The sequence below is a fragment of the Nothoprocta perdicaria genome, unplaced genomic scaffold (assembly GCF_003342845.1).
Source record: "Nothoprocta perdicaria isolate Ctin4 unplaced genomic scaffold, notPer1 scaffold_174, whole genome shotgun sequence".
NCBI lineage: Eukaryota > Metazoa > Chordata > Aves > Tinamiformes > Tinamidae > Nothoprocta > Nothoprocta perdicaria.
The window spans coordinates 744,364-770,338 of record NW_020454916.1 but is presented as its reverse complement, the minus strand read 5'-3'; the positions used below and the strand labels follow the sequence as shown (position 1 = coordinate 770,338).

The 25,975-nt window shown below is 43.7% G+C and overlaps 1 protein-coding gene across 2 annotated transcripts; it reads right to left on the bottom strand.

Moving 5' to 3' along the window:
* Positions 1 to 3,853: 3,853 nt before the first annotated feature.
* C1GALT1 (core 1 synthase, glycoprotein-N-acetylgalactosamine 3-beta-galactosyltransferase 1) lies at positions 3,854 to 16,844 on the bottom strand. Of its 2 annotated transcripts, XR_003248831.1 has the most exons (5): positions 16,789 to 16,844; positions 11,508 to 11,747; positions 9,520 to 10,187; positions 6,758 to 8,142; positions 3,854 to 5,070 (listed from the first exon to the last, which is right to left on the bottom strand). XR_003248831.1 is itself a non-coding variant. In XM_026036263.1 (4 exons), the coding sequence occupies exons 2-4, from the start codon at positions 11,728 to 11,730 to the stop codon at positions 7,933 to 7,935; spliced, it is 1,101 nt and encodes a 366-aa protein (XP_025892048.1). In that variant the 5' UTR covers positions 11,731 to 11,747; positions 16,789 to 16,844; the 3' UTR covers positions 3,874 to 7,932. The 2 variants fall into 2 exon arrangements, 1 of the variants encoding a protein (XP_025892048.1); XM_026036263.1 differs by having other exon boundaries at positions 3,874 to 8,142.
* Between the last annotated feature and the right edge of the window lie 9,131 nt (positions 16,845 to 25,975).

The following is a 25,975-nucleotide window of genomic DNA, read 5'->3' as shown; positions in this document are numbered from 1 at the left end:
AAGTACCAAAGTTTATATGCAGAAGATGCATGAGGTGCTCAAAGTGATACAGATGATGCCCCTGAGATCCAGCATAACACCCAACTGTAAAACCAGATCCTCTCTTCAGTCAGGTAGGAATCTCTGCTGCTGCTGGATACAGTAAGTGGGACCCCTGTGAGCTCTGGCTCCTTCTCCTAGGGAAATGCTGGCAGGTGCATAATGCATTAATAAGACCCTAACACTATTTTGCATTGAAAAATATTGTATTATATTAATTGTATTAAAGCAAGAAGACAGCTTGATGCATTGGAGTCACCTACCGGAGGACTGGTGTGAATTTGTTAATATTCAGATCTAACTTTGGTAAGACTTCTGCATTTAGAGATATGGAACTTACTTAAACCAAGAACACAGACTGTGCATTTTGAGTGAGGCTGAAGGAAATGAAGTTTTGTCCCCAAGTGAGCTCACAGGGATTGTTTCAAAGGCAGGATGCTCTTGATTAGCCTGACAACAGATGTTTGAATGTGGGTAAATAGACAGTGCCTGTTCTCCACTAAAAACTGAGGCAACATTGACAAGTAGGAACAAAGAGTTCCCTGTTCCCGTTGAAGCTGTGCCAGCTTCTGAACAGGAGAGGTTCATTTTTCTAAATTACACTTAAAAATGAGGTTTACACACGATTACCCTACCTGCCCTTGAAACACTTATCACATTTCAGTTATGATTTCAACAGGATCTGCTGTGGACTACATGAAACCTGCTATTTTCTACGGCAAATGCTTGAACTACTGGTGCTGTTAAGATACTATTCTGGTCTGGCTAAATGTCAACCGCCTGATATCATTTGCCTGTGATGTATACTTAATTGCCATAGACCAGCCATCTGGACTACAAATCTAAGAACAATAAAGGCTCAAGTTCACTGCCACCCCCCCCTCCAGGTTAAATAGTCACGAAGCAGATACCTGAAAATGCTGCAATATCCTTGTGTGTGGGGTGGAGTTTGGAGTCAGTTCATTCCAAAAACAGGTTATACATTTACATCTGTTTATTTTGATTTCTGTCAATTACTCAGTATTTGGCCCTGAGTTAACATTTGGCTTAAGTGCTTACGCTTGCAGTCTTCAGTGGCAGGCAACAGAAGGGTGAGATTTAACGGCTTGATAGCTGGTGATTCCTAGTTAATAATTCACACCTAGACACCAAAACACAGTACAAATGTGTAAAAGGTGGAGGGTATTGGTGCGAGATGAGACCTGGATGACCAGCACACATGGTCCAGAGCTGCTGGGGGGAAGATGGAAAATCCAGAGTGGGGCAGGGTCACAGCCCTGACCTGGTTCTTCATATGATTGAAGTTACTGGCAAAGCTCCTTTCCTTTCAGTGGATTAGGATTTATCCTAGGAGGAGAAGAAATCAAAAGAGGGGTGTTTGAAAAGCTGGTTAGAAATTCAAGGACACAAAAGAGATCTTTTGATTCATGATACCAGAGATGTGGATTAACAGGGGCCACAGGTGAGCAGTGTAAAACTGAACTGTATCCTGCAAACACAATGTGCAGGATGTACATGCCTTGTACCTGCACAAGGCAAGTTTTAGAGCTTAAAAAAAACAAACAGGCAAATTATTCACATCATCTTTTTATTAACAATCCCATCAGGCTCACATCTCTCATCTATTCCTTTAGTCTGTAACACTATTGCCTCTCAGCTTGGTAAGAAACTGTTCATCCCTTTGGGTAAAAGCCCCAAATTACAGAATGATTCTAGCAGTAATTACTGAAAAGCTAGAAAATTCATGGTCCTTCTGAAAGAAGGTGCAGAGAGCGTTCCTTCTTCTGTAAGGAAAATGAAACAGAAATGGAAACATTTTTCATAGGTCTTCAGCCCAACTCCCGTCACAGGTGGTTGTCTAGCTGCCAGTCTAGCAGTATCTCCTACTAAACAGAGAAGGATTTCAAGCATCAACTGATAAAACAGGACTCCAACACTTGCTTTGGTAGAGACTCATTTAGATAGACTGATGCCAAAATCTTTTTAAGTTAGGAACTTATAGTAAMAGGGTGTTTTACATACTATTTCTTTCCAACTGCTATTAATACACCAAACCCTAGGAAATTTCCTTGGGCCAATGAGGCTTTCTGCAAGYGAGCAGGCTACGAGCACTTACCTTGATTAATCAGTTACATATTTATAACTGATAATTRTTTTATCATGTTTTGGTTATATCTTTACAGGTTCTGCAAATCAAATCTGCAGACTGTTGCATATGAAAGACAAAGCAGGAGAGAAAAGCAAGAGAAGCCCATGCTTGGGGAACAGTTTTTCTTTCCCATAGTTTCACCCTGGGGCTTGGTCCTGGCAATAGGACCAAGCAGCTTTAGGTCACAAATGTATAAGCTGAACCTGGAACTTTAGGAACAAGACTTATCTTCTGTTCAGTCTGTCGCTGTTCCATAGCTAAAATACTCTTGCTGCTGGGCACAGTTAAACTTGTGGTCACAACTTCTGCATTTTATAGACGTTTACATTCCAGTCAAGAGTAATGAAGCAGGTGATTAAACCAAGGTAGGCCTGACAATAGTATCTCTTAGAGTGCTTAAGGCAGGGAAATACTTAACAGTTGTACCGTGATTGTACCTACCGTGGGCAACATCTAGTGTTTCATACACCGAGAAAAGCTGCTTCCTATCTGCATAAATAAAATATATTTTACTGATGAACCTTATTTTCCATGAACAAAATCACASGAAATGCGTCTAGCTCTAGACAGCACTTTAGTAAACTGGGCGTTTTCAACAGGCTATTTGGAAAAGTAGTTAAAAAAAAAAAGTAGTGGACTTTAATTGTAATAATAAAGGAGAAAATCTAAATGCCACACTGGCATGCCAGATTTTGAAAACTAAATCATTACATTGAGATTTTGCCTTTGTATACTGTAAGTTTATTTTAAAATAACAGATGTGTGAAAACAGGCCTAAAGAACTGCAATATTTGATCATGTTATGCAAATTTAAAAGCAACAAAAAAAAGTGCAGTGAAACTATTATCTCTGCCCAAATTATCCTGTACCCTGTCAAATATTCTTCACCTAACCAAGGCTGGGAAGATCAATAGAGCCACAAACACTAAATGCAAAGAACCAATTGCACTGAGTCCAGTGCTGCCAATGCATGCTGTAGGTTTTTCATCAGCATTCCGTGCTTAACCGTGCTCTCAAAAAGCAAAGATTAGGTACTTGCAGCATGGCACTTGCTCCCACAAAAAAAGTTGTTGAGGTTTAACAAGTTCACTGAAGGAATAAGCCTTTGTAGTCTTTCCTACAAAAATCAAATAAAAAAAAGGTTAATTTTCCATAGCTTTGCTTTACTATTGTGGTATTGGCCTTAACCAGTGCACTCAGGTCTCTGCAACAGCCCTGAAACACCCAGTCAGGGTCATGCAGGAACAGCCCCCCAGTCTTATGCRAATCCCACACGAGCACCTATGGCCAATTTCACATCCAAAATATATCCGKGYCGGGTTTATCAGGGTTGGGTTTTCTTCTTAGGTAGCTCTTACACATACCACAAAAATGTTATAAAGGGTGAGAATTGCTCAGTTTTTCTATACCTGCTTAAAAAAAAAGTAGGTGCAACTTTAGGACATTGAATTGTGCTGCTGTAATTATAACGGGATTTAGGAGGGATAAATGAAGAGAGACATGCACTGTTACATGAGATAAGTTATTTTATTCGTTCAATTTTCAACTTAATTTTGATGCTAAAAATTTGTCAAAGGCACTTCAAAGAAGAAACAAATCCTTACGGTGATCCCACTGGACCAGTGACCACCTCGCACCCTTCTCAGGGATGTGAGTGTCTGTAACTGCAAAGGGAAACACTGACGAGTTCTACACAAACATACTGCCCAGCAGCAATGTTAAATTCTCTTAGGGTATTATGAAGATTTGTGGAATATTTTAAATACAATGTGGTAAAATACAGTCCTTCCACAGAAGTTGTCAGGGAAAGGAAAAAAACGAGTCTCTCCAAGCAGTCCTGTAGTGAGGATCTGTTTTCATCTGTGTGCACACAATCAGTAGCAGTAGCAGGTACACTGGGGAAATAACACAGTTCTCCGAGACATTGATTAAAAGGAAAAAAAAAACTTCTCAGCAAATTGTTTATAACAGATCTACCAGCTATTCATTGAATTTTTTACTTTTGGAAGCATAACAGAGCAAATGGCAACATGTGAAAGGTTATTTTAATATTCAAAGCAAACCAAAGTGTCCTCAAAGATAAAGTACATCAGGAAAGGAGCTTTCACAGAATGACAGAATGAAAGATGCTGCTGATACCAGCGGTGTTTAACCCCTTTTAACAAGACTAAAATAAGATGTCAAAAATGGGTTAGGAGTGAAATAAGCTTAAAACTCGTCTTTTTCTGAAAATAAAGACTAATCCTATTGCTCTGATTAAGAGCGTTGATCAGAAGGCAACAACTGGGTTGTTGTYGTCTCATCCTTTCAGAGCTCACACACACGTGTACTAGGTTGAAGTGACACTCTCTCACCTGGTGACACCCATGCAATTTCCCATATCCAGGTACAAGTGATGGTTTAAGGAAAGCCTGGTGTCTACTAATCTCAAGCAAACGAGCTCAGAATTCCTTACTTGCATCATTTGGTTCACTTCGGTTGGCGATGGCAGCTTTTAGGTTTAAGAAACATTTTTTAACTGAGCAATGATGTGTGCGGCCTAAAAGAGTCTATGCTTCCTGCTTCAGAAAGATTTATCAGCTCAAAACACAGCAGCCCCACTGGGCTGCAGAAATACTCAAATTCAACAGACATTATTTGAAAGCACAAAAAGCGGAGAGTGAAATAATAACCTACCAATAGTTGTACCATATCGTACAGGAAAAGTACACTAAATGTTCACATCCCAATCTTGTCAAGCTTTGGAAGGGAGAAGAGATAGAAAGCAATTATTTCATAGGTATCAGCTTGCRGTTGGGACAATACAACCCAATGGGGAGCAAGAGGCTGCTGCTTTGATGGCACAGTGTGAAAAATGAAGTCTTCTCAAGCTTGGCTGGATACTGGAAGGCAAGAAAAGTTTCTCTGCAATACTGCTAGAATGGCAAAAAAAACCAAACCCCAATAGCTTCAGAGGCCTAGGAAGAAGGACACTTTGAAACACAGCTGAAGGAAATGCCTAAAGAGAAGGCTCTACTTATTCTGTATGTATTTCTCCAGRCAGGCCACCTATTTGTCATAAACCTTGATTTCAGCCTCCTTGCCTGATCAAATGAAACCTGCCCGTTGACAAGCTGCTTGCTCCATCCTTCCCTTCATCCCCCCCTAGATCCTACACATTTTGTGGAGGGAGACGCTCTTAAAACCCACAAGGGAAAAGGCTCCTCTGGGAACTCCCCAGCATCAGGTTCCCTTCCTCCTCACCCACTGACTTGTGCAGCTCAGACATCCCTATCTGCTCCCCCCATCCACCGGGCACTTATGGGTGAGAAAACTGCAAATTCAGGAAAGGATAGTAGGGAAGATGAAGAGGAAATGATTATTCACAGGGCACAGCACGGCAGACATAAGGCACAAACCTGCAGAAAACATGCAAGACTAGCCCTGCACCTGGGGGAAACAAAATCTTTAAATCCCAAGGGAAGAAATCATGAAGAAAGCAGAAATAAGGAACGAGACAGCAGCACAGCAGGCCTTCTATGAAGCCCGAAATTACAAAGAGATTAAGTTGGAAGTTGTGATCTTGATTTCATTTTACAGTTTCCTTAAACACTGCAGAATGTTTTAATTGCGAGGCTGAACAGAGTCACTGCAGTTATCAATAACATATGGATTTCACAACACCATTGGTTGGGTCGCACACAGGATAAACATTTAGCTCACAACRGGAAGCATCTGACTAGAGCTGCTGGACACCCCCTTTGGACAGGAGGCCATTTTAGCACAGACTGAAGGGSTTTCCTTCCTTAAATGCAGTTAAAATTTTCTAAATAACTGTATTAACATAAAATAAAGCTCCTATCCTTTTCAGTACTTCAGAAGCAAATCTTGTTTATTAAATACCCACAGATTTAACCCTGATACTATTTAATTGGAACTATGTAATTGATACTTGATACATAAACCCAGCCTATATTCAGGCAAAGCAGCAAAGGTGGATATATTTCAATAGCATGAGATGTTTCCATGACTGCCATCATGCTGCAGAGTAACAATCAGAATAAAAGTCATGACAGACTTGCAGGACCCCAATCCCCATGATCCCAATCCCACCTTTGGGAGAGAAAAAAAAAATCCAGTACTTTGGGGTAACATCCTCTTCTAGAAACATCCTACAGGACAGCAGGGCCTGGGAAGGCCGTCTGCTCCCACTATGTGCCCTTTCCAAAACTATGGCTGGAGGTAATCAGGTTCCATCCAAATTCATCAATATGATGAAGATAAACTGATAAAAAGATAAAGAAACTTCTGACCAAATGTGGAATAAAGACACTCTATGCATCAAGCTTAAAAAAYGCACTCAAAAAAACTCACTAGCAAGTGAATTTGAAAGAGAGAAAACTAAAAGGTTTTATGTGGTGCATATAAAATGTAGGCTTGGCCTCTGAGAACTCCCCAGTAATGAAAATACAAACCTTGCCACCACAGAGAAGACCAAGAAAGGGTGTTTAGATAAGAAGCAGAGACACCCGTGACAGGGTGGAGAAGGTTAATGCGCTCTGAAGCATCCCTGCATTCAGGTGGGCTTACCTGAACACTAAGTTATTGAGGCAGCATTTAACACTTGGTCCTGAAACGGAGAACAAACAAAYACAGAACAAAGTTTCAAATTGAGCAGAAAATCCTCAGAGAAGTGGAATTAAGTACTTCAAGCAAATGAATTAAATGTGTACAGAAACAACCAAATCAGCTTTGCTGCAGTGTTAAAACAGGACTTGTTTGTACCTTTTTTATAAACACAGTGGCTCCAGAAATTTAAAATACAGTGATGAAAAAATAAAAATAAACTACTTACAATACTGGGTGAACCCATGTTATTATGTGCCAGTGTAACTCTGCTAAAATAGTAAATTTCCTGGTTTACATAGAAGATGTGATAAGACAGATTAAAAAAATCCACCTTATCTTTTGCTGAGAAGTTCTGAGATGATTTTTATAACTATTTGGTCAAGAAATCGATACATTGCAGACAAAAAGAAAGCACTGCCACAGGCAAATAGGTAAGCTCCTCCTATCACCTCAAATTTAAACATTTCTCCACAGAACTGTAGTGATTAAACTTCATATTCTTTCGTACAGTAGCTTTAGTAAACAGGGTTTTAAAAGAAATGAATTCATAGCTATGAATTTCATTGGGAAAACAATTTGGATTAAATCATTTGAGCTGATGTCTGTCTGCTCACATTAACCARTCTGTCTTTAAGGCAAATGAATTTGAGACTGTTTCCACCCCATTCCTTCCCTATAGGGCAAGATATTTAACAAAACTTTGCGATACCAAGAATGCTACAGAAAATCATCATGAAGTATTTCACTGTGCAGCATCAGGTGTCTCCTATTGGAGCCGACCTAACAGAACACATGGAAGGAAATAAAAAGCAGAAAAGGGGCAGAAATACTGCATGATTATCTTTGAACCTGCCCACCASATTTTTCGTGAGAGTTCTCCCGGGTACCAGTGCACCAGCACAGCTTCCTACTTCATTCACAGCTTTAGGGCCCAAATCTTTATGAGCGGGGCTGCAAGGTCACACTACCCCAGTCAGAGCCAGCACGAGACTCTGTTTTACACAGCTATGGACAGAAAACACTGCCAACGATGACTGGGGATGTAAGAGTCACCATGAGGAATTCTGGCCTTCTGTCCAAGCTTGATGCAGGAGATTCTTCACCATACTGGCCTCTCAGTTCTCTTCAAAGCCTGATTAATTCTCAGAAACTTTTTGCCTTAGCTTTGGGTTATCCTCCAGTGCTTCATTTTTATCCTGCTCTTCTGGATTCTTTGCAGAATCGGGATCGTACCGGTACAAATACCCATATGGACGGAGATGATAAATCAAATACTCCAACTGATACATAGTCATCGAATCAACATAGTGGAATGAAACAGCGAGATCAGAGCAGCATCCAGGACCCTGGAATAGGGGGGAAAAAAAAAAAAGTTTAAATGATGGGCAAGAATTCCACAGTGTGCTCTAGATACGTCCCAGGAAGAATTCAAATGCACATCTGACCTCATGGTGAGAAACTTAGTATTATCAGTCATCCATACACTTCAAAGCTTGATTAACCAAGCAAAATGGATCAAAGATTTATTTAATCACTTGCCCCAAAAAAGCTGGGCAGATTTCTGCTTCTGTAATCAAGCCAACGATGAAGCTGCAGCTGCCCTCATTAAGGACACAGGGCAAAGTTTTGTTTCCTTTTCCATGCTTCTGTTTTGACAAAAATGTTTAAACAAAACTACAGAGCAGCAGGTAGCTTCAGGCCCATACATTGCAGGTATATATGAAGCAACATATACATATTCATGGCAGCATTACCCAGAGCATGCAGACAGGCAGCTGTGTCTGTGTGTTTTGACGCACTGCAGTATGTTGTTCAGTACTTACCCTCCTGTGTTTACTCTTGTCTTTTTTCTTTAAACAGAAGTTTACCACTTCTGTTGACATTCCTAAGCATTTTAAGAGCTTAAGGATTATTGCTAATACATTTGTCACAACTTGGCTTTGATTAGCTCCGAGTCARCTCCAAGAGACACTGCCTTTGATTCAGGTGTTCTTAAAACTTCTTTGTAGCCCTCAAAATAGAGAGCACCTACAGACAGCTGAGATTGTCTTTAACCTCAGTTATGTTTTGTGAGCTTATTTGCCAGATAGAAAATTTTGATAAAYGTGATTTATCCTGACACAATACAAAGCAAATACAAGAGCTTAGGTACTTTKTACATATGAAATGCTCGAGCCACTGAATACAAGTATAAAGAAATAGACTTYTATAATTAATGGCATCTCGTTTTTTTCAGGTTTATCACATCAAAAGAATCCCAAATCCATTTCTTGAGATTGGCCACCTACACAGATCTCAAATCTTCCTGAAAAATAGTAATCTCACTTTTGAAGGTTTAATCATGAAAATAGCAGCTTCACCATGTGCCACAGACTGTGGGCCAATCAAACTCTGCAATACTGAGTACCTTTAGATCCCTTTAACCTTGAGTAGCTTTTTAAAAATCGTGGAATTCAGATGGGGAGCACAAAGGATAATCAGAGGTTCTGGCAGTAGGGATGTTTCAGAAGTCTCCAGCCATAACTCCTGGTTTGCATCTTCCTTCTGGACTACATTTTAGTTGAGGACAAGCACACTGAGCATTTCTACAAACAAATGCATCTCAGGATCTCACTACAAAGCTTTTTGGTGTAAAATACATTTAGCTCTCATTATTCTGACAACATATCATAGCAGTACAAGATGTATTGCATATAGTGGGTACCAGCCTTCTAAGGACTTACCTCTATAGCGGGATAATAATTATAATTCCAGTACCAGAAAGTTTTTGGTAGGTATCCTCTGATTAAGAGATGCTCGGGGACAAAAGGATGAAAAGTTTCTCTGCCATTTGTATCCCTAGAATCTCCTGCTTCCACATTAATGATCTCCATGCATTTTCCTAGTGCCAGGTCTTCAATAGAAGAACTGTGAGAACACTTGTTGGTTTTAAATGCTGTAACAAATCTCTTCAGAGCTTCTTTGCTTAGAACATATCCTGCTCCTCCACTCATGTATCCTTGTTTCACGTAAGGTTTAAACCTCCTTCCAAAGTATATTGGTTGTTCAGGATTGTATTTGGAAAGGAGCCATCTCAAATTGTCCAATATAACATACGTATCATCATCTGCCTTCATAAACCAGTCAGCATCATCAAAATAATGGTCATAAACGTATTGAAAAGCTTTAATAGTCTTCCAGTAGAGTTGGTCCCTGCCTTCTTTGGTTTCTAGGCCCACAGTTGGAAAGTCTTTATTTTCCTCAGAGCTCATAAAAAGTATTATATTACAACGCTGGGCCCAAGTGGCCTTAACATGTCTGGCTTTCTTTTCTAGATTCTGAGGTCCAGTCATCACCCAACAGAGTATTTTCACCTTCTGATAGAGTCCTTCTGCAACATTTTTATTCTCATCTTAAAAAAGAAAAAGGAAAAAAAAAAGGCAAGTTAAAAGGCAAGTTCTTAACCTGTATTACATTTCTTTGACAAGCAAAACAGACAGAGGATCATCTATTTCTTTTTATGAGGATTTTATGAAGTCTCACATACATAAAAATTACTAGAAGCCATCCTCCTGGTGCTGGGAGAACAATGAAAGTTAAAAAGCTGAATATTTTACCTTTTCACTGATGAAAACTTAATGATGACAATAATACAATAAAAAAGACCACCTATTTTTTGGTATATGTATTTATGTTAATTAAGAAAATATAATAAATATTCCCAAAACAGTAATGCATTTCTGAAGGAAAAAGTATATAGTAAACCAAAACAAAGATTTTATGACCAAGTTAAGTTAAAACATATTTGTAATAAGATTTAGGATACTGTGAACTAATATTGTTACTGTGCTGAAATCCTTTTATTCTTGGCAGATAATCTCTCCATGGAGAGCAAGATCTGCAGGACTGGTCCTCTTTATCCTTAGTGCAGTAATAGGTCAGTTTGCTGAATAATAATTCTCTAYGATTGCATACAAAACACTCACAAACTTGTCTTAACTGAGCAATTTAAAATCTTCTATTTTGAAACTCTTATTTAGAAAATCACTGATTAATGGTTTGTTCAGCTGATGCATTATATTGCAATCAATTTTACTCAGCCAAATTGCCCTYGCCTGAACATGGGTCTGCATTCTTAAAAAAACAGAACAGAATGAAATAACATGTTCAAGTGCAACTCAGTTTGGTTTGGTCCAAGCACAGCTATGTGCCTTTGATCGTCTACATATTTAACTTGGCAAACAGTGCCAATAGTGGCCTCTCTCCTGCACCAATTCTGAGTTCTACTAATCCTTTCAAAATGTTAATTTCTATTTCATTTTTATCTTACAGGCTAGGTCAGAAACTAGAAACAGTCCAAGACTAGCTTCTTTAAGGAAAAATGATAAAAAAACAACCCTGTCACCTCTACAGTGCTAGCAAATAAATCTGCTTATTTAAAAACCACAACTGTTATCAATGATTCCTAAGGACACTGCCAAGTCTGCATACAGCAACTGGACAAGCAGGTGAGTACTAAGGCTGAAGGAAAAATCACTACTGTAATAAAAACAAACAGAAATATCATTCAATACATCTCAGGAGAACAAAGCTATTCATTCTGCACATGGGCAAAATGGAAGAAGAACATTCATAAAATGGAAGAAGAACATTCATACAAATTCTTAGCAGTAACAATAACATTTTGCATTATACATGAAGGAGGCAAACTATTATCTGGTGTAAAAAATACCTTTATGCTGTCCAGAGTCTGCATTGAAATTCATCTGTCCTTGCAACTGATTACTACCAGTATCTGCTGAATGTTGGCCGTGTGGATCATTGTGAAGAATGTGAGGCTGGATCTTAATCTGTTCTTCTAGGATCATGCTGAACAGGAGATAGCACAGGAAAAACCCTACTGCTGATCCAAAAGTGAAGGTTAGAAGGTTCATCAGGGATTTAGAAGAGGCCATTTCCTAAAGACAATCGACTGTCAAAAACAAATGAAAACTGCATCAAGCTTAAAGTAATACAGAAATCAAATCAAGAAATATAAGAAAATCAAGAAATAACTTTGAAGCAGAAGGCCTCAGTAATGAGCTCCCTTGGACTTGCATTGTAGACCAAAGCAAGACAAATATTTATATAAATCTGTAAAGTCACTGATAAATTTACTGCAAAAGATAAAGCAAGCATTGCTTAGTTTTATAAAGAAGAGTGAAAGAAAGAGCAACTGTATAGAAAGAAAACATTCATTTCTTTAATTGTACTGGCATAATATTTATGTAAGAATACACATGAAGTAGTAATTTAATTATTAAAAAGTTAATATATATCCACTTGCTTATTCTCTCGGTCCCATCAAACCTGCCCTTATAAAAGAGTGATATTTAAGTCTTCTATGAGGATAATAAAAGATGATCAAATACAACCTACAGGTCAATACAGAATATGACTGTGAGATGTACTCAGCTCTAAGAGTAAGTAACCCTTTGATAAATGTCAAATACTAACCTATTTTGAGGACTTGGTTGAGGTCATTTTCATACACACACACACACACACACACACACACACACACACACACACAAATACTCCTATAAATGCATTTTCAGGCATTTGAGGAAAGATCCCATTAACCGTTAACTGCATACTGGAGTCAAGCAAGAACTTTACAAACAAGCTAACAGTGTTTCCTGATTAGGAACACTTTTAACATCAACAGGTAAGAACTCTAGTGAGTTAGTTAGTCAAAAAACATAATTTAGGGAATGCCCAGAGCATCAGTTAGCYAGGCAAGAGCAAGCATTAATATGTTCTACCACAATATTCCACGGCTTTGACTTTTGTAGCAGTTAATAAATTATCATTTCAATACATCTACAGAGCACAAAACTAAAAAACTGAAGAAAAAGTTTTGCAGAACTGGGGGTCACTAGCGTGTGAGAAGATGAGATCCCTTGGAAAAACTAGGGAAAYGTTATGGTGTTGTGTCCAACAGGCAGTGAATATGCCCGCAAAATTATCATCTTTTAACATTACTAACTCATGCTATTTACATTATTTTGCATTTATCTCAAACTTCACATTTTCAACCAGAACAGACAACTCCCAAAGCAAGCAATCTGTATRGCACACCAAGTCTATACTCTCTAAAAATACAGTTGCATGTTCTGTAATTTATCTTACAGCAAAAAATATTTTTTAAATGGATATTGTGCCTGCTTTCTATGCACTGGATTACAAAAGGGCACTTTATTACTACTGAAAACAAACGACAGTGGAGAAAAACACCACAGGTTCTAAACTTTATGAAGGTCCATTCCTGCAAAGTCTTGCATGTGAGCAGAACCGAAGGTGCCTCCATGCACAACAGATTCCAAGCAGGGCATTGAACACTGTCAAAGGCCAATAATCCTGCCTGAAAAATACCAGGTGGAGAAGAGCTACTGCGACCAAAACAACCTGTTTAGCCAGTGAGTGAGGCCACAGGCTACGAAGAGTCTACTGGGAAAATACTGTCCTCGAGCAAGCTGCATGAATCACCCGGGCAGCAACACCCAACAACCAGAGTGTGAGGGCAGCAGCTGGAAGGTGATACTGCTTATTTGCCCATTACTAGAAAAATGAAACAGAACTGGAAAGGCAACTATGAAGCACACAAGGAAAAACAAGAAATTTCACAGGTGCCCCAAATTAACATATCTGTAGTTGTTAAAGAGCTGTAGCTTAATATGAAAAAAGCACTTTATGCAATTTTTTTTTTTTAAACACATGTTGTCTTTAATTCTGTGCTCCATCTSCATGGAGACTTGTAAACTAAACCTGTAAACTAAACCTTTAGGCATCACCTTCAGGTATAAAATGTGCTACATGACGACTTGAGATGCAGGCCCTGGAAAAATGACTTTGTTTCTAGCATTAATACTGGAGCGTCACATACCAGCAACTTGGAGAGGAAACAAGAGAAATTAGATCATGTGCCCTCCAAAACAAATTCTATTTAAGGAAAAATCTATATGCACCAGCAGCCTCTGGCACTGAAAAACACCACTGTATTAAAAGCATCTCCTGTGTTGTYTTGTTCGTATTTGTCCCCTCTATCGCCACACAACGAGCAATAGAGAAGGTGAGAGGGCCAAGACAAAACAATGACTTCAGCACATGAAACGGGTAGAACTCCATGCATCCATACAAACCACAGCACCTCCCAAAAGGAAAAAGCCCCTATTTTTCCACTTTTCAGTACTAGGTGCCATTYTGCTGCTCCATTTCAGTTGTCTGCTCTAACAGCTGTTGGAATTAGTTCTGTCTGGAGAGAGCAAATGGMTATTACTTGAAAGTAACTGCTGATTATTGGACTGTGGGGTTGCATTGAACTAAAACTGTGCTAAAACTCTTCAGAAAGAAATGTGAGATAGGATTTCCATTTTAATATCTTCCATATGAAGTATATTCATCACATTTAGAAATAACAAGTTGCTTTGGCAGTACTCCCCAAGCTAGGAGGCTTTTTGGGTGGAGGCAAGGCCAGATGCTGAGGCAGCACTTGGTAGCTCATATGAAAACTGTGTAACCAGAGACATTTCAATCTAGAACCATCTGCTTTTCATTCTGTTAATTTTGTATCAACAGACTGGGCTGCTACATGCATACATGAATATCCATATGCATATAAAAGTGCTCCATTAGCAAAGGGGACAGTAATTTTTCAGTTTTTATATTACATTGTTAACTGACACAAGGGTTTTCAATTTGTGAACAAAACTGAATGGCACAGCAAAGACTAGGAAGTGTCTAAAAGGAAGATTGTTTCTTRTAAGTATCCCCACATATGCACTTAGACAGTCACGTAAGTAGCCCCATTCACATCAAGCAGACTGGCAATTTAACATTTGAAAACTCTATCACAGAAGTCATTGCTGATTTCACTCAGAATTCAAGTTCTGAAAGTCAAAGTCTCCTGAATCCTCAAACTCAAGAGACCATTTTCCCGTGTTAGGGGGTTGCCAAATCCCACAGTCCAACGCAGCAAGGCAGCTGCAGCTCCATGTCCCCGGACTGAACCCGTATTCCCAGTCATACACACACACATGCACAGTGCTCACAGAGACACACGGCACCAGCAGCCGGGCCCCATCCTGCCCCCCGCTCTCGCTGAGCACCCGGAGGGTCCCTTAGCAGGGAATACGTAGCTTGATGCACACACAAACACAGGGCTTGCTATTCCCCGGTGAGCACAGGGCCAGCRCCACACAAAGCACACGCACTCGGTCCTTCCCGTCGGCTGCACATGTCCCTAGGGCTGTGACCCCAGCTCTAGCTGTGCTCACCCAAACCCTCACTGCCTCCAAGGGCTGGCACCAAGACCGGAGTCCCAGGGGCCCAAGGACTAACCCAGGCTGCTGGCACTTTGTCTCCCAGCCTCTCTGGTCCCTCCAGCTGCTGGTTCCCCAGGGGCCTCCATTCAAGGCCCTGCTCGTGCCAGCCCTGAGGCCCTCATTGACTCCAGCTGCTGGCCTGCTAGACACACAGGCCCTAGGACCTGCTGCGGGCACTGACCTCCATGAGCACGTGAACAGGATCCTCACGTCCAGGAATAAAGTTAGCAATTGAGTTTATGAAAACACAAGACAGGCTCTGGTGACCAGGCACAGCCAGACAAACATATTGACCAGGCATCTATCTGCATATGACCAGGCTCACTTATCTCTCTCCCTTACCTCTGCGTTTTCCCACGCTTTCCAAACCACCTTGATCCCTGGCCTTCGATTTGCCTCCTAAATGAGATGCAGGTCTTGTGCWGTCCCTAGAGATGCTCTTCTACATCCATAGCACATCCTTTTCCCCTGCAGGCATCAACTGCTCTCCAGGTAACTCCCAGCACCTGCAAGGTGATCCAGGGASCCTTCCTCTCCGCTCATGGTGAAGGGCTTTGCGTGGGGACAACGGGTCAGTCGCGCTCCTGTGACAGCCCCAGGAGGGGCTGGGGCAGGGGGGCTGAGTCCCATCAGGTTACCGGGCTCTCCTGCCTGCCACGCAGCCTCTGTGCCCCTTAGAGATGAGTCTTTAACAACATAATCTACTGCCAGGCACCACTGCTATCACCCTTCTTGCTGATTCCAAAGAGTAAAGACTCTTCCTAAGCCAGGGTAAATGTGGGGAAAACCCATGCAATAGGAATGCACCATGCTGGAGCCTGTCCATGCAAATACTGGTATCGTTACGCAACCTCCAAACATAAAACCTCTTGAATGTGCTTCCTCTTGAAACAAGTTCAACAAAAAACGTGGGATTTTATAGATTACAGAACGCATGACGGAAGACTAAATTTTTTTTTTTTTTTTTTTTTTTTTTTTTACATATGTGTCATTCCGGCATCACGCTACAATAATCTTGGCTTCGGAGGTGATGAAGCCCCTGTGCAGGGTAAGCCTGGCTTGCACGCAGAGCTGGCTCTGCCCAGCCGCGCCGGCTGCACRGAGCACTGCTACACAGCTGCACTGCTCACTCGGAAAGGTATTTCATTTAATAAAGCACTCTAAGGGTGTGACATTTCTCTGGGGATTAACTTCCCCTTGAAAAAAACAAAAATCACAGAAGACACCAAAGAGGCAGGACKGACGCAAAGCATCCGGGCGCGGTGAGGGGCAGCACCTGCACTAACCCAGGGAGCAGGGAAGCGCCCGGGTGCCGCCTCCTTCTGCCGGCGTCCCCAGCGGGGCCCCTCGTTGAGCAACACGTCCCCATGCCCGAGGGCCGGTCCAGGCCCCCTGGCTCTCGCTCCTGCCCCTCGGCAGCGCCGTTATCAGCGGCGGGAGCCGGGGGGGTGGGGCAGCAATCCCCCCCGCTCCGTAACTCACGCGCTTCCCTCGGAAGCTCCCTCGGAGCCTCCCCGTCCCAGGCGGGCACCTGCCGCCTCCCGCCCGGCCCCGCGGGGAGGCCGCTGCCCGGCGCCCCGTGCCCAGGCGGGACGCCGCGGCCTGCCCGCCTGCCCGAGCCCGGCACCCTCCGAGCGCTGCCCGCCTCACCTCGCCTCGCCCGCCGCGGGAGGCGCGCGCTCAGCGGCGCGGCCCGCACGGAGCCGCCGGCCGCGCGCAGGGGAAGCGGGAACCGCCGCCGCCTCCCGGGGCCGCCGCCGCCGGCACCATCGCGCGGGGCCGCGCTCCGGCGCGCGTCACCCGCAGCGCGCTGCCCGCGCCGGGGGCGGGGCCGCGCCGCCACGCGCCGCGCTCATAGGGCAGCGAGCGCCCAGGGGGCGGGGACTACGCCGCCAGAAGCCGTGCTCATTGGGCAGCGAGCGCCCAGGGGGCGGGGCGAGACTCTGCACGCGCCGTTAACCCTTGCGGGAGCCGCCGCGTGGCAGCCGCCCGTATCCGCTCGCCCGCTCCGTGGCGGCGCGCGCCGGCACCAACGGCCGCGCGTAACGAACGCCGCAACGGCCGCCGCYGCCACGCGAGGCGGCGGGGAAGGAGCGGGGGAGTAACAGCGCTGCGCCACGCGCGCTCCCGTGTGGAAACGGGAACCTGGTCTAGCTCCCCCCTCTCCTCCGCTGCTCCCTTGGCAGCGCGGCCACGTTGGCGGGCACGGCCCGCGCTGGACGCGCCGCGGCGGGGAGGCGGGCAGGGTAGCGGGGAGCGCTGCCGTATCCCGGCGCTGCCGCCCGGGGAAGGAGCCGCCCCCCCGTGCAGGGCTGTCCCCCCCGCTCACCTTCGCCGGGCGCCGGGCGCAGCGCTAGGGCAGCCTCGCTGCTCTCCAGCCCCTCATTCCCGCCGCGCGGGAGCCTCCGCGCTTCCCAAATGCCATTAGGCAGCTGCCGAGATTGTTGCTAGGTAACGGCACCTCAGAAAGGGCTCCTTATCGCGGCGCGGAGGCCTGCCCTGTCCACATCCCCGCCGCCGCTCTCTCCAGACCGCTCCTTTGGAAAAACTATTAAATGTGAGGAGAGATTATGGCTTTGAAAGGTGTTTTCCGCTGCGGGCAATCAAAGGCGGGTAGCACTTTGGCAAAATGGAGTTTTGTAGGTATGAGGCTACGTTTCTGTGGAGGGTGCCGTAATGCTGGCGCCTCGTGGGGCCACCGGTGTTTCCTGGAGATGGAGATCACTGTTCACACCGGTCCTCCTCTCATCTCCTCACAGTGTTGCCCTCTCCAGTGCTCATTTCTTGCTTTCTGCCCGTCCTACCTCCAAACCAGCCATTATCCAGGTGTATTTGCCCTTTCCCTACTGGAAAACCCATCATACAGCAGCTACTCAAGGTGCTGGCTGCTCTACCGGCTCAAGAACCCCCATGTTCCACATGGACCTTGGACCATGGTTGCTCATTCTTGCTCCATCCCACAATGTGCTGCCACCTCAAAATAAAAAGAAGCAGCCACTTAGTGGACGGCGCACCTGCTAAGTGACTTTTATTACAGACAAAAAAGTGAAGCGGGTATATCCTGGTTTTATGTTAATGGACTCCCACTGCCACGGCTGGCATCGAGGTTGTGTGGTATGTACATATACACACCCAAAGTGTGACACTTTTTCATACCGACATGTTCACCGAGCCTTTCTCGTTCTCTGTTAGGTTAATTTGAAAGGGAAATTTCAGAAGAAAATGGGGAATGTACTGTAAATGAGCAAAGGTCAACCATGACCTGCCTATGCGTGTACACACTGTGCTTAAAAAATGTGGCTGGTTTGGCTGCARTGTAATCACTGTGTAGCTGTTTTATGGGGAGATTAACCTGCCACGCCGCCAGGCAGGTTTATTTCACTCGGGAACACACGTGCAGCCCGTGACAGCTCCGAGTAAGGGGACGTGCAGGGCTCTACCCCCTGCACACACTTCCCCACTGCCCTGCACTGTGCGGTGCTGCCCCGGGCAGCCAGCGAGGAGCAGTTTGTTGTGAAAAGGTGACAGGGTGGCAGTCACAGCGCATGTCACCACACGTGCCCTGGTTCGGACACCCAGCTGGGCATCCTTCCTCTCCATYCCCAAGCTCTCTAGAGGGTGTCCCAGGGCATGGAACTACCACAAGTCCACTCACAGCTTAGTCACAACAACTACTGCGCTAAACTCTCCTCATTTCCCATATATTTCCAAGCATGGGAGCCTGAGGATACGGGTTTCTAAATGAGAAAGTGGGCAAAAATTCAAGGTGTAAGGCAGAATGTAATAGCTGCTGTGAGACTGTGCTATTTCCCAGGCATTGACTATATACATGACATATTTGAATCTAAATATCTACTTAGATATCTAATAAATATTTTAATAATTTTAATAAATAAATTGTGATTTTCTTCTGCAAGCAGCACATCTCCTACAAGTCCATGACTGAAAAGGAAATGGTTTTACAAGGTCACATTCTATATACTGCCATGAATAGCTTGGTTTTGTTTTCCTAAGCTTTAGTGCAACTCTTAGTGGTTTTGTTTTGATACCATTTACGCAGTTACTATTATGAATAATCAGTGAAGGCCAGGGAATGTATATTAATGAGTAATTTCCGTGTGTTCTGACTGTAAGCTGCTTTTGTTTCCCCTATTCCATTCCYAGATCACACTTGCTTGGTCAAACAGAGGACGAAATTAAATACGTGTGGGAAATTAAATACAGACTGGCTTCAATATTTACATTTACAGCAAATCACATTAGACTGCTCTGATTCTGAGAGTGCATAACCTGCTGCTGAACATGGAGAGGTTCTCCAGGGAACCCAGTCCCATTCCGTGCCTGCTTGCGAGCRCCGGATCTCCTTGACTGTTCTCCTCTAAGCTGCCCCCGACAGCTGATTCCCACCTCGTCCTGCCCCAAACCAGTGCAGAAGCAAAACTCGGGGATGCGGAGATGGCTCAGAAATGGTTTTATTCTAAAATGCTTTTTCACCAGCATCCAACTTGTAGCATGCATTACTGACAGTTCAGATTTCTTAGTATTTCTTAGCCAAATCTAAAAGGCAGAGATCTGTAATTATAATATGTAGCTTTCCAGTCAAATGAATCCAAACTGTGAGTTCAACTGAAACTCCACATGTCTTCAGATCTCACTCTGTAAGAGTTAGTGGCTTCTTATGACCATAAAGAATACAGRATTGTGACTTAATTTGCACATTTATAATGCGTTCATATCCAAATGGCACTATGTACATGCAAGTGTTTGGCTTAAAGCTGCCTTCAGTAATTGGAACACTTAAAGTTTCTGGTTATTGCAGAAGTAGCCCTAATAAGCCTGAGTTTTTAGGACAGTTTAGCCGTATTGGAATGTTCATTCACTTCACTTGTTTTTCAAGTTCAAAATGTCAAAAATATTAAATAAAAACTAGCCTTTGTGAATGGCCAATGAGGAAAGTACCACACGCTTTTGTTGTCTTGCCACTGTAGTCATTATTTCTGTATTGCAGTTGCTGGCACACTGGTCTAGGTCAAGTAAAAGCATAATCCAAGCACTTGCCCTAAATCCTGCACGAAAACAAAGGCCTTCAGGAAAGCAAATGAATTATGATTTACCGCCATATGTTTGGCCACATTAATTCCACTGCGTGTCCTGGAACAGTTAAAATGGTGCACAGAAGTGTAATCTGTTTACTATAATCTATTGCCTTACTGCTTGAGATCAAAAGGAGAAATAAAAAGAAAGTGGGTARTAACATAATAAAGAAGTAAAAGGGTTTTTACCCTTTTTTTTTACCGCTGAAGTCAACTCCCAGCCTTCCCTTTACCTGTAAGAACAGCAGCTGCCTTCCCACTGCGATCCGGACCTTTGCTGACTGTTTCCTGCACAAACAATGCTGGAATTGCCTTGCAATAATACACACCACTGATCTGTAAAGTACTGTCTGCATTTAAACAGTGTACACTCTCTGCAGTGCTATTCATGTTAATTAGATTGGCTTGCAACAAATAATTGACTTAAAACGAGCCATTGTGAAATTTTAGATTGGTGCTTAGCATGTGCCAAAAGCTGAAATGATGCACTCTGAGTGGCAGGGTAAGAAATTAATCACTGTACATTGCTGGAATGAGGGATATATGGTGTATCCGTTTATTGGRAAAGAGGAATGCTTTAAAATAACTGGAAATAAAAGAATTTTATTTTTTTACTGATCTTAAAGGTTTCAAATGCTTTTTTATTTTGATAGGAAGTAAGAGAAGCTGTTCAGGGCTGCACAGGGAGTGGAGTGAACCCCCCGGCACTCTGCGGAGACAGACCTTGGTAGGAGTTACCCTGTAAACCATGCCCAGGCATTTCATGTGGGAATGCTGCTCGGCATGGATCTATACGATGCCAAGGACATGCTGATAATTAACCRACCTCCGCTGCTTTTATTTATTTCCTGGCCCTCTTCCTGAGGCATAGAAACAGCCTCACAAACATGCCTGTGGTTTTACCTGACATGTGTGATGAGGGCTCAGGCACCCGTCAGGAGGAATCTGAATGTGGAACTAAGTTTTCTCCTACTTTGCAATCATTGATTTTTTGTTACTTTTATCCTTTTGAATGATAATGCATTTAGAGTTATTTTACAATTATTTTTCTCCTCATGAGGTGGCATTTATGGAAAGTGATACAATTATTAAAAACTTGTCSAGAGCTTCTAGTTGGGAGGAAAAACATTATGTTTTACTGTTTATATGACAACAACAATAATAAGTTTATCGCTGTACAGAATCCAGAATTGATTCCTAGGAGAAAAGCAGAATAAATTGCTATCATGAAGGAACAAGACATTCACATGAAAGGCTCAATACTTTTGTGACAAAACTTCAAAAAAAAAGTGTTCTGTCAAAATAAAATAATTGGCTTCGTGCTTATGTTCATTCAATTGTTTCTTCTCACAGTGCAGTGTTGAATTTTGCAACCCCAGCTTTTTCAGCTCAGAGACCTTTGCTGCATTTGTTCTTCATCCCTGTTCCTGATACAAACACAAGGCAGGGTGTCTGTATCTCAGCTTGAGGTAATAACTCTACCTAGCGATGGGAAATGGCAACTGCATTTGTAAGCTTTACAATAGTTTCTCAGTCTCCTATAAACCAAAGATTTTCTCAAAAATGATCCTCATGCAGCATTCGTCTAGAGTTATTCTTCATCCCCTAGTTTTCTTAATAGTATTTAGGAGAACACAACGCATGTAAGAACACTTTGCTGAACACTTCGTCTTCTCAACCACTAGTGACAGGCAGATCACAGAATGAAACATGCTGCTTTAAAAGACTAAAGCAGCACTAMTGATGTGTGTCAGGCTGACGGTATCAGATCCTGTCTTGAGGAGAAAATAATCTGTATGTCCTTTAAATGTTCTCCGAAGCAACAAGACAGAGGAAAAGAACAAAAATAGAGACAGTCAATGTTTGGGAACTAACAGTTTTGTTGAGAAGTTCTTGAAAGGTTGCATTGTCAGAGCACTTCGAAACGTGGTGCAGTCCTGTTAGTACCTAAATGACACAAGTGAGGGGCTATCTCAGTTGAAGCTACAGCTTTCAAAACAACTTTTAAATTTGACAGTTTCTCTACTTTTTTTTTCTCCACTCAGACATAGAGATTAAAGCACAGTTCTGCCTGAGATCTTAAATGTAATAACCAAAGATTTAACCCAGTTAGCAGCTCAAAAATGAGCACCTCTCAAAAATGACTCTTTTCTGGCATAAAAAAGGCCATATTGTCACTCCCTGCACCCAGAATGACATTATAGTTTATCATGGCGTGCATACAGGAGATGTAAATGGATGAAGTGCAGTAGAGGAACTTCRGTGCCATGTGATTTGTGGGTGTTGACAAACATGAACAAATTACGGTAGCAGACCCGTTTTGTCAGGCTTGACATGTGGCAAAGTGTTGTCCTACAAACACACCACAGAAAGGGCATCACCAGAAGAGAAAAATAAAACTAGAGAAGACAGGATTCTTGGTGATCTGTGCCCTGCTCAATTCATGAGCAAAAGCTTCAGTCATTGGGAGTAGAAAGCACAGTATGAGGCATCTGGAAACTTAAATCTGATTCCCATGGCTCCATTACAAATCATTCAGGACAGGAGTGGGAAAAAAACGCTACTGCAATGTAGGCTGTGTCCAAGGTCAGATGAAGAATAGCTGGCCCAGGCTAAAAATGGACATTGGGTGCAAAGCAAATTATGTCTGCTGCTGCTGCACAAGGGCTGTGGATAGGGCACATATCCCTGCTCCCCTCCGGGCAGGAAAACAGCTAAGCTCTAATGAAAACCAAAGAGGACCTCAGTTATGAGCAATGCTCCACTACCAGCAGTTACCAGCTCAGCTTAACAGTAACAGGGCCACGACAGCTACATTAAAAGATACAGCGTGTTCCGAACACCAAGTCTGAAAGCTCACTGGGAGGAAACCACAGCCTGGAATGACTGCCGACTGTTCTTCAAAATCCCAGGAGGGAGGGTATTCACAGGGAGCTGATGCAAATTGTCCACAGGGAGGAGTCCACGGAATATGAGTTAGCTCAGACACAAAGGCTGGGCCTCAGGAAGGGTAGGATGAGAAGGTTTGAGGCACTTGGYCAAACTTCTCTCCCTTGGGGTTTGTCCCCTACCTTCTCTACAAACTGTCCATAAACCCAGTGGCTCCCAGTAATGCCCTGCCTTGGCTTGCTGCTCTCCTTCTGCATTGTACCGGCTCACTCTAACTCATTTGCTCATTTACTTGTTGAAACTTCCTAGGTTTTCACGTCAGCAATCTCATACCCTCAATGTATGGTGGCCATTTTGTCACCTACAAACCTATGACACATAACCACATCCTTTGTTGTCTGGCCTGAGTGCCAAAAGACTTAGATTAAAATAAGAAAAAAAAAGAAAAAAAAAAAAAAAAGGACAATCTCTAGTTCCCTCTCTAATAAGAAAGATACAAAGTGCTGTTTTATCACTAATATTAGTCTTCATTAATTTGGCAAGCACGGAGTCCCTCTCCACTGTTATTTCTGAGCAGACGCCCCACTTTGGAGGCAAGAAGCTTCAGTCCCTGCTGTATGACAGAGTGCCACACTAACCCCACAAGCCTCCATTAGGCTAAGTAGGGCACATGAAGGAAAAATGGCATGGATAACCTGGGTCTTTTCCAGCTAGATATTCCTAAATCACTGATGACTAGCATTGTCARAAAGAGATGAACTTCTCCAGCACTAGTGACAGCCAGACAATATTCTGGATCCCAACTATCTGGCAAAGAGATTCTAGACCACAGGAGACACAGAATCTCTCCTTTGTTTCCCAGTGACTTCCACTACAATTTTATTCTCCTCCTCTCTTACAGAAGAATTTTATCTCTTAGGTCATTCGCTCTGCCTAGCAGAGTAGCTGGGCCAGCACTGGGAACAGCAACTTATTCTGGCTTGTGCTCCAAGAAGTCCAAAGACACAGAACAGAAGTAACACCCAACCTGTGCAAACCAGGTTTTTGTAATGGGTGTTAGCACTTTGAGATAAGACAGAATGTGACCTGGTTTCCCTCTGTAGCATGTGCACAGTCTCTTGGTTTCAGAGTATCTGATATTGTCCTCTATTATCCATGTCTGACACTGTGTCAGCCTGCTGTAGCGCTGTAGCTACAGCTGTGCACTCCTGGTTGCTGTGCTGCAGTCTAGGCTGGGAAGACAGGCCTACATGAGAGCACTTGGGCCCTGCACAGATCCTGCACCCCCAAGTCCCGGCAGGCCCAACACGTCCACCTAAGCCCAGCAGGCGCTGCAGCAACCCTGACCAAGAGGATTCCTGTCTCAGCAACATACAGTCTATTATCTTCATTAGTACTAACCTTAACTTGGTTATAACTCTTAACTGAGCAGCACTCAGAAGTTCAGAGCAGCCCAAAACGATGACTGTAATTACTAGTCCCAATCTGGGAAAGTGGCAGCCAAAGGCTAAGCCTGGCAAGCATCAAAAGAAGCAGGAAAGCAGATCTGAGCCTACTTGCAAAGAAGGGCTTTGTAAAGACTGGTCCTGGAAGACAGAAATGGGGAAGCAAACAAGCAGGGACTAGTTAAAGGGCCAGTGTGATGGGCAGATGAAGGTCCAGTGAGACATGTCAGTAGACACACGTGTCCCACACCAAATCCAGTACAGAAATATCATATCAAAGTTACTGCCTCCCCCCCCCCTTTTTTTTTTTAATAACCTGAGATAGTTAATTAATGACAGGTCACGAATTTTCTCACTGTGTTTTTCCCGCTAGTCTTAAATGGGTTTAGCCTATGGCCACACGGTAATGTTTAGGCACTGAGCAGATTACTCAAAGCCTCTTGGCAATCCCAGGCAACCAATATTTACGTTCAAACACATTTTCTCCACCCAGCTAGCATCAACTTAAATTCTCTCCAACCAAAATGGGAAAAGAAACAGCGTACTGCTAAAACCAGCTTCAAGGGAGTAAAGGTGGAGTTGAAGCATGCAAGACATGAAAGGATGAAGCATGGCAAAACGATGCAGTTCTCCCCACACTATTTTTAAAAGGGAGGGAGCAGAGAGGACAGTGAGGATGTGTGGCCGCTATCCCAACGTTGCAGGCGTGCACAAGCTTTGCCCACGCTCCCGGGCAACTTTGTGCAAGTTGATTCTTCCCCCCTCGCTTCGGCTTCCGCACCCAACTGTAGCCGAATGGTCTGCGGTTTCCTGCTGTAAGAGATATGAACCCGGAATCACACATAAAATGAAGGTCCCAGAAGGATTTTAGCTTCATCTTAATCACACTTTTGCTTCCTGAAGCCTTAGTAAATTCCTTTTAAGGACTCCCTAAACCTCTTACACGCTGACCTCGTGGTGCTGGGCGATCTTCACAACCTGAGACCTTTAGGCAGCTTTAAGCCACCAGGATCCCCTTGGGATGCGTGCGGGCGGCTCTGTATTTAATTCTTCCCTTCCCTGTCTTCAGGGCTGAGTTCCACCCGGATTGACATGTTCCGTTCACCCGGATTGACATGTTCATTGACTTGCTGAGGCGGCTCCGGGCCCAGGGACGGGAGCAGGGGCAGGGAGAGGGGCAGGGGCAGGGAGAGGGGCAGGGGCAGGGAGAGGGGCAGGGGCAGGGGCAGGGAGAGGGGCAGGGGCAGGTGCAGGGACAGGGGCCGCGCGCGCGGGGCGCGCAGGCACGAGGCCGCATGGCGGGCGGGGAGGCGCATGATGAAATTTCTGCCGGGGTTTCAGCAGGCGGCGGCGGGGGAGGAGCCGGCGGCCCCGGCTCGCACTGGCCGCCTGAGCGCCGGCGGGAAGCGC

Excerpts from the sequence above, each read along its gene's own strand:
- C1GALT1 (XM_026036263.1), bottom strand. The coding sequence starts at position 11,730 with ATGGCCTCTTCTAAATCCCTGATGAACCTTCTAACCTTCACTTTTGGA. Across the intron at positions 10,188-11,507 it reads AGACTCTGGACAGCATAAAG|ATGAGAATAAAAATGTTGCA; the intron begins GTATTTTTTACA and ends TTCTTTTTTAAG. Across the intron at positions 8,143-9,519 it reads ATTATTATCCCGCTATAGAG|GGTCCTGGATGCTGCTCTGA; the intron begins GTAAGTCCTTAG and ends CCCCTATTCCAG.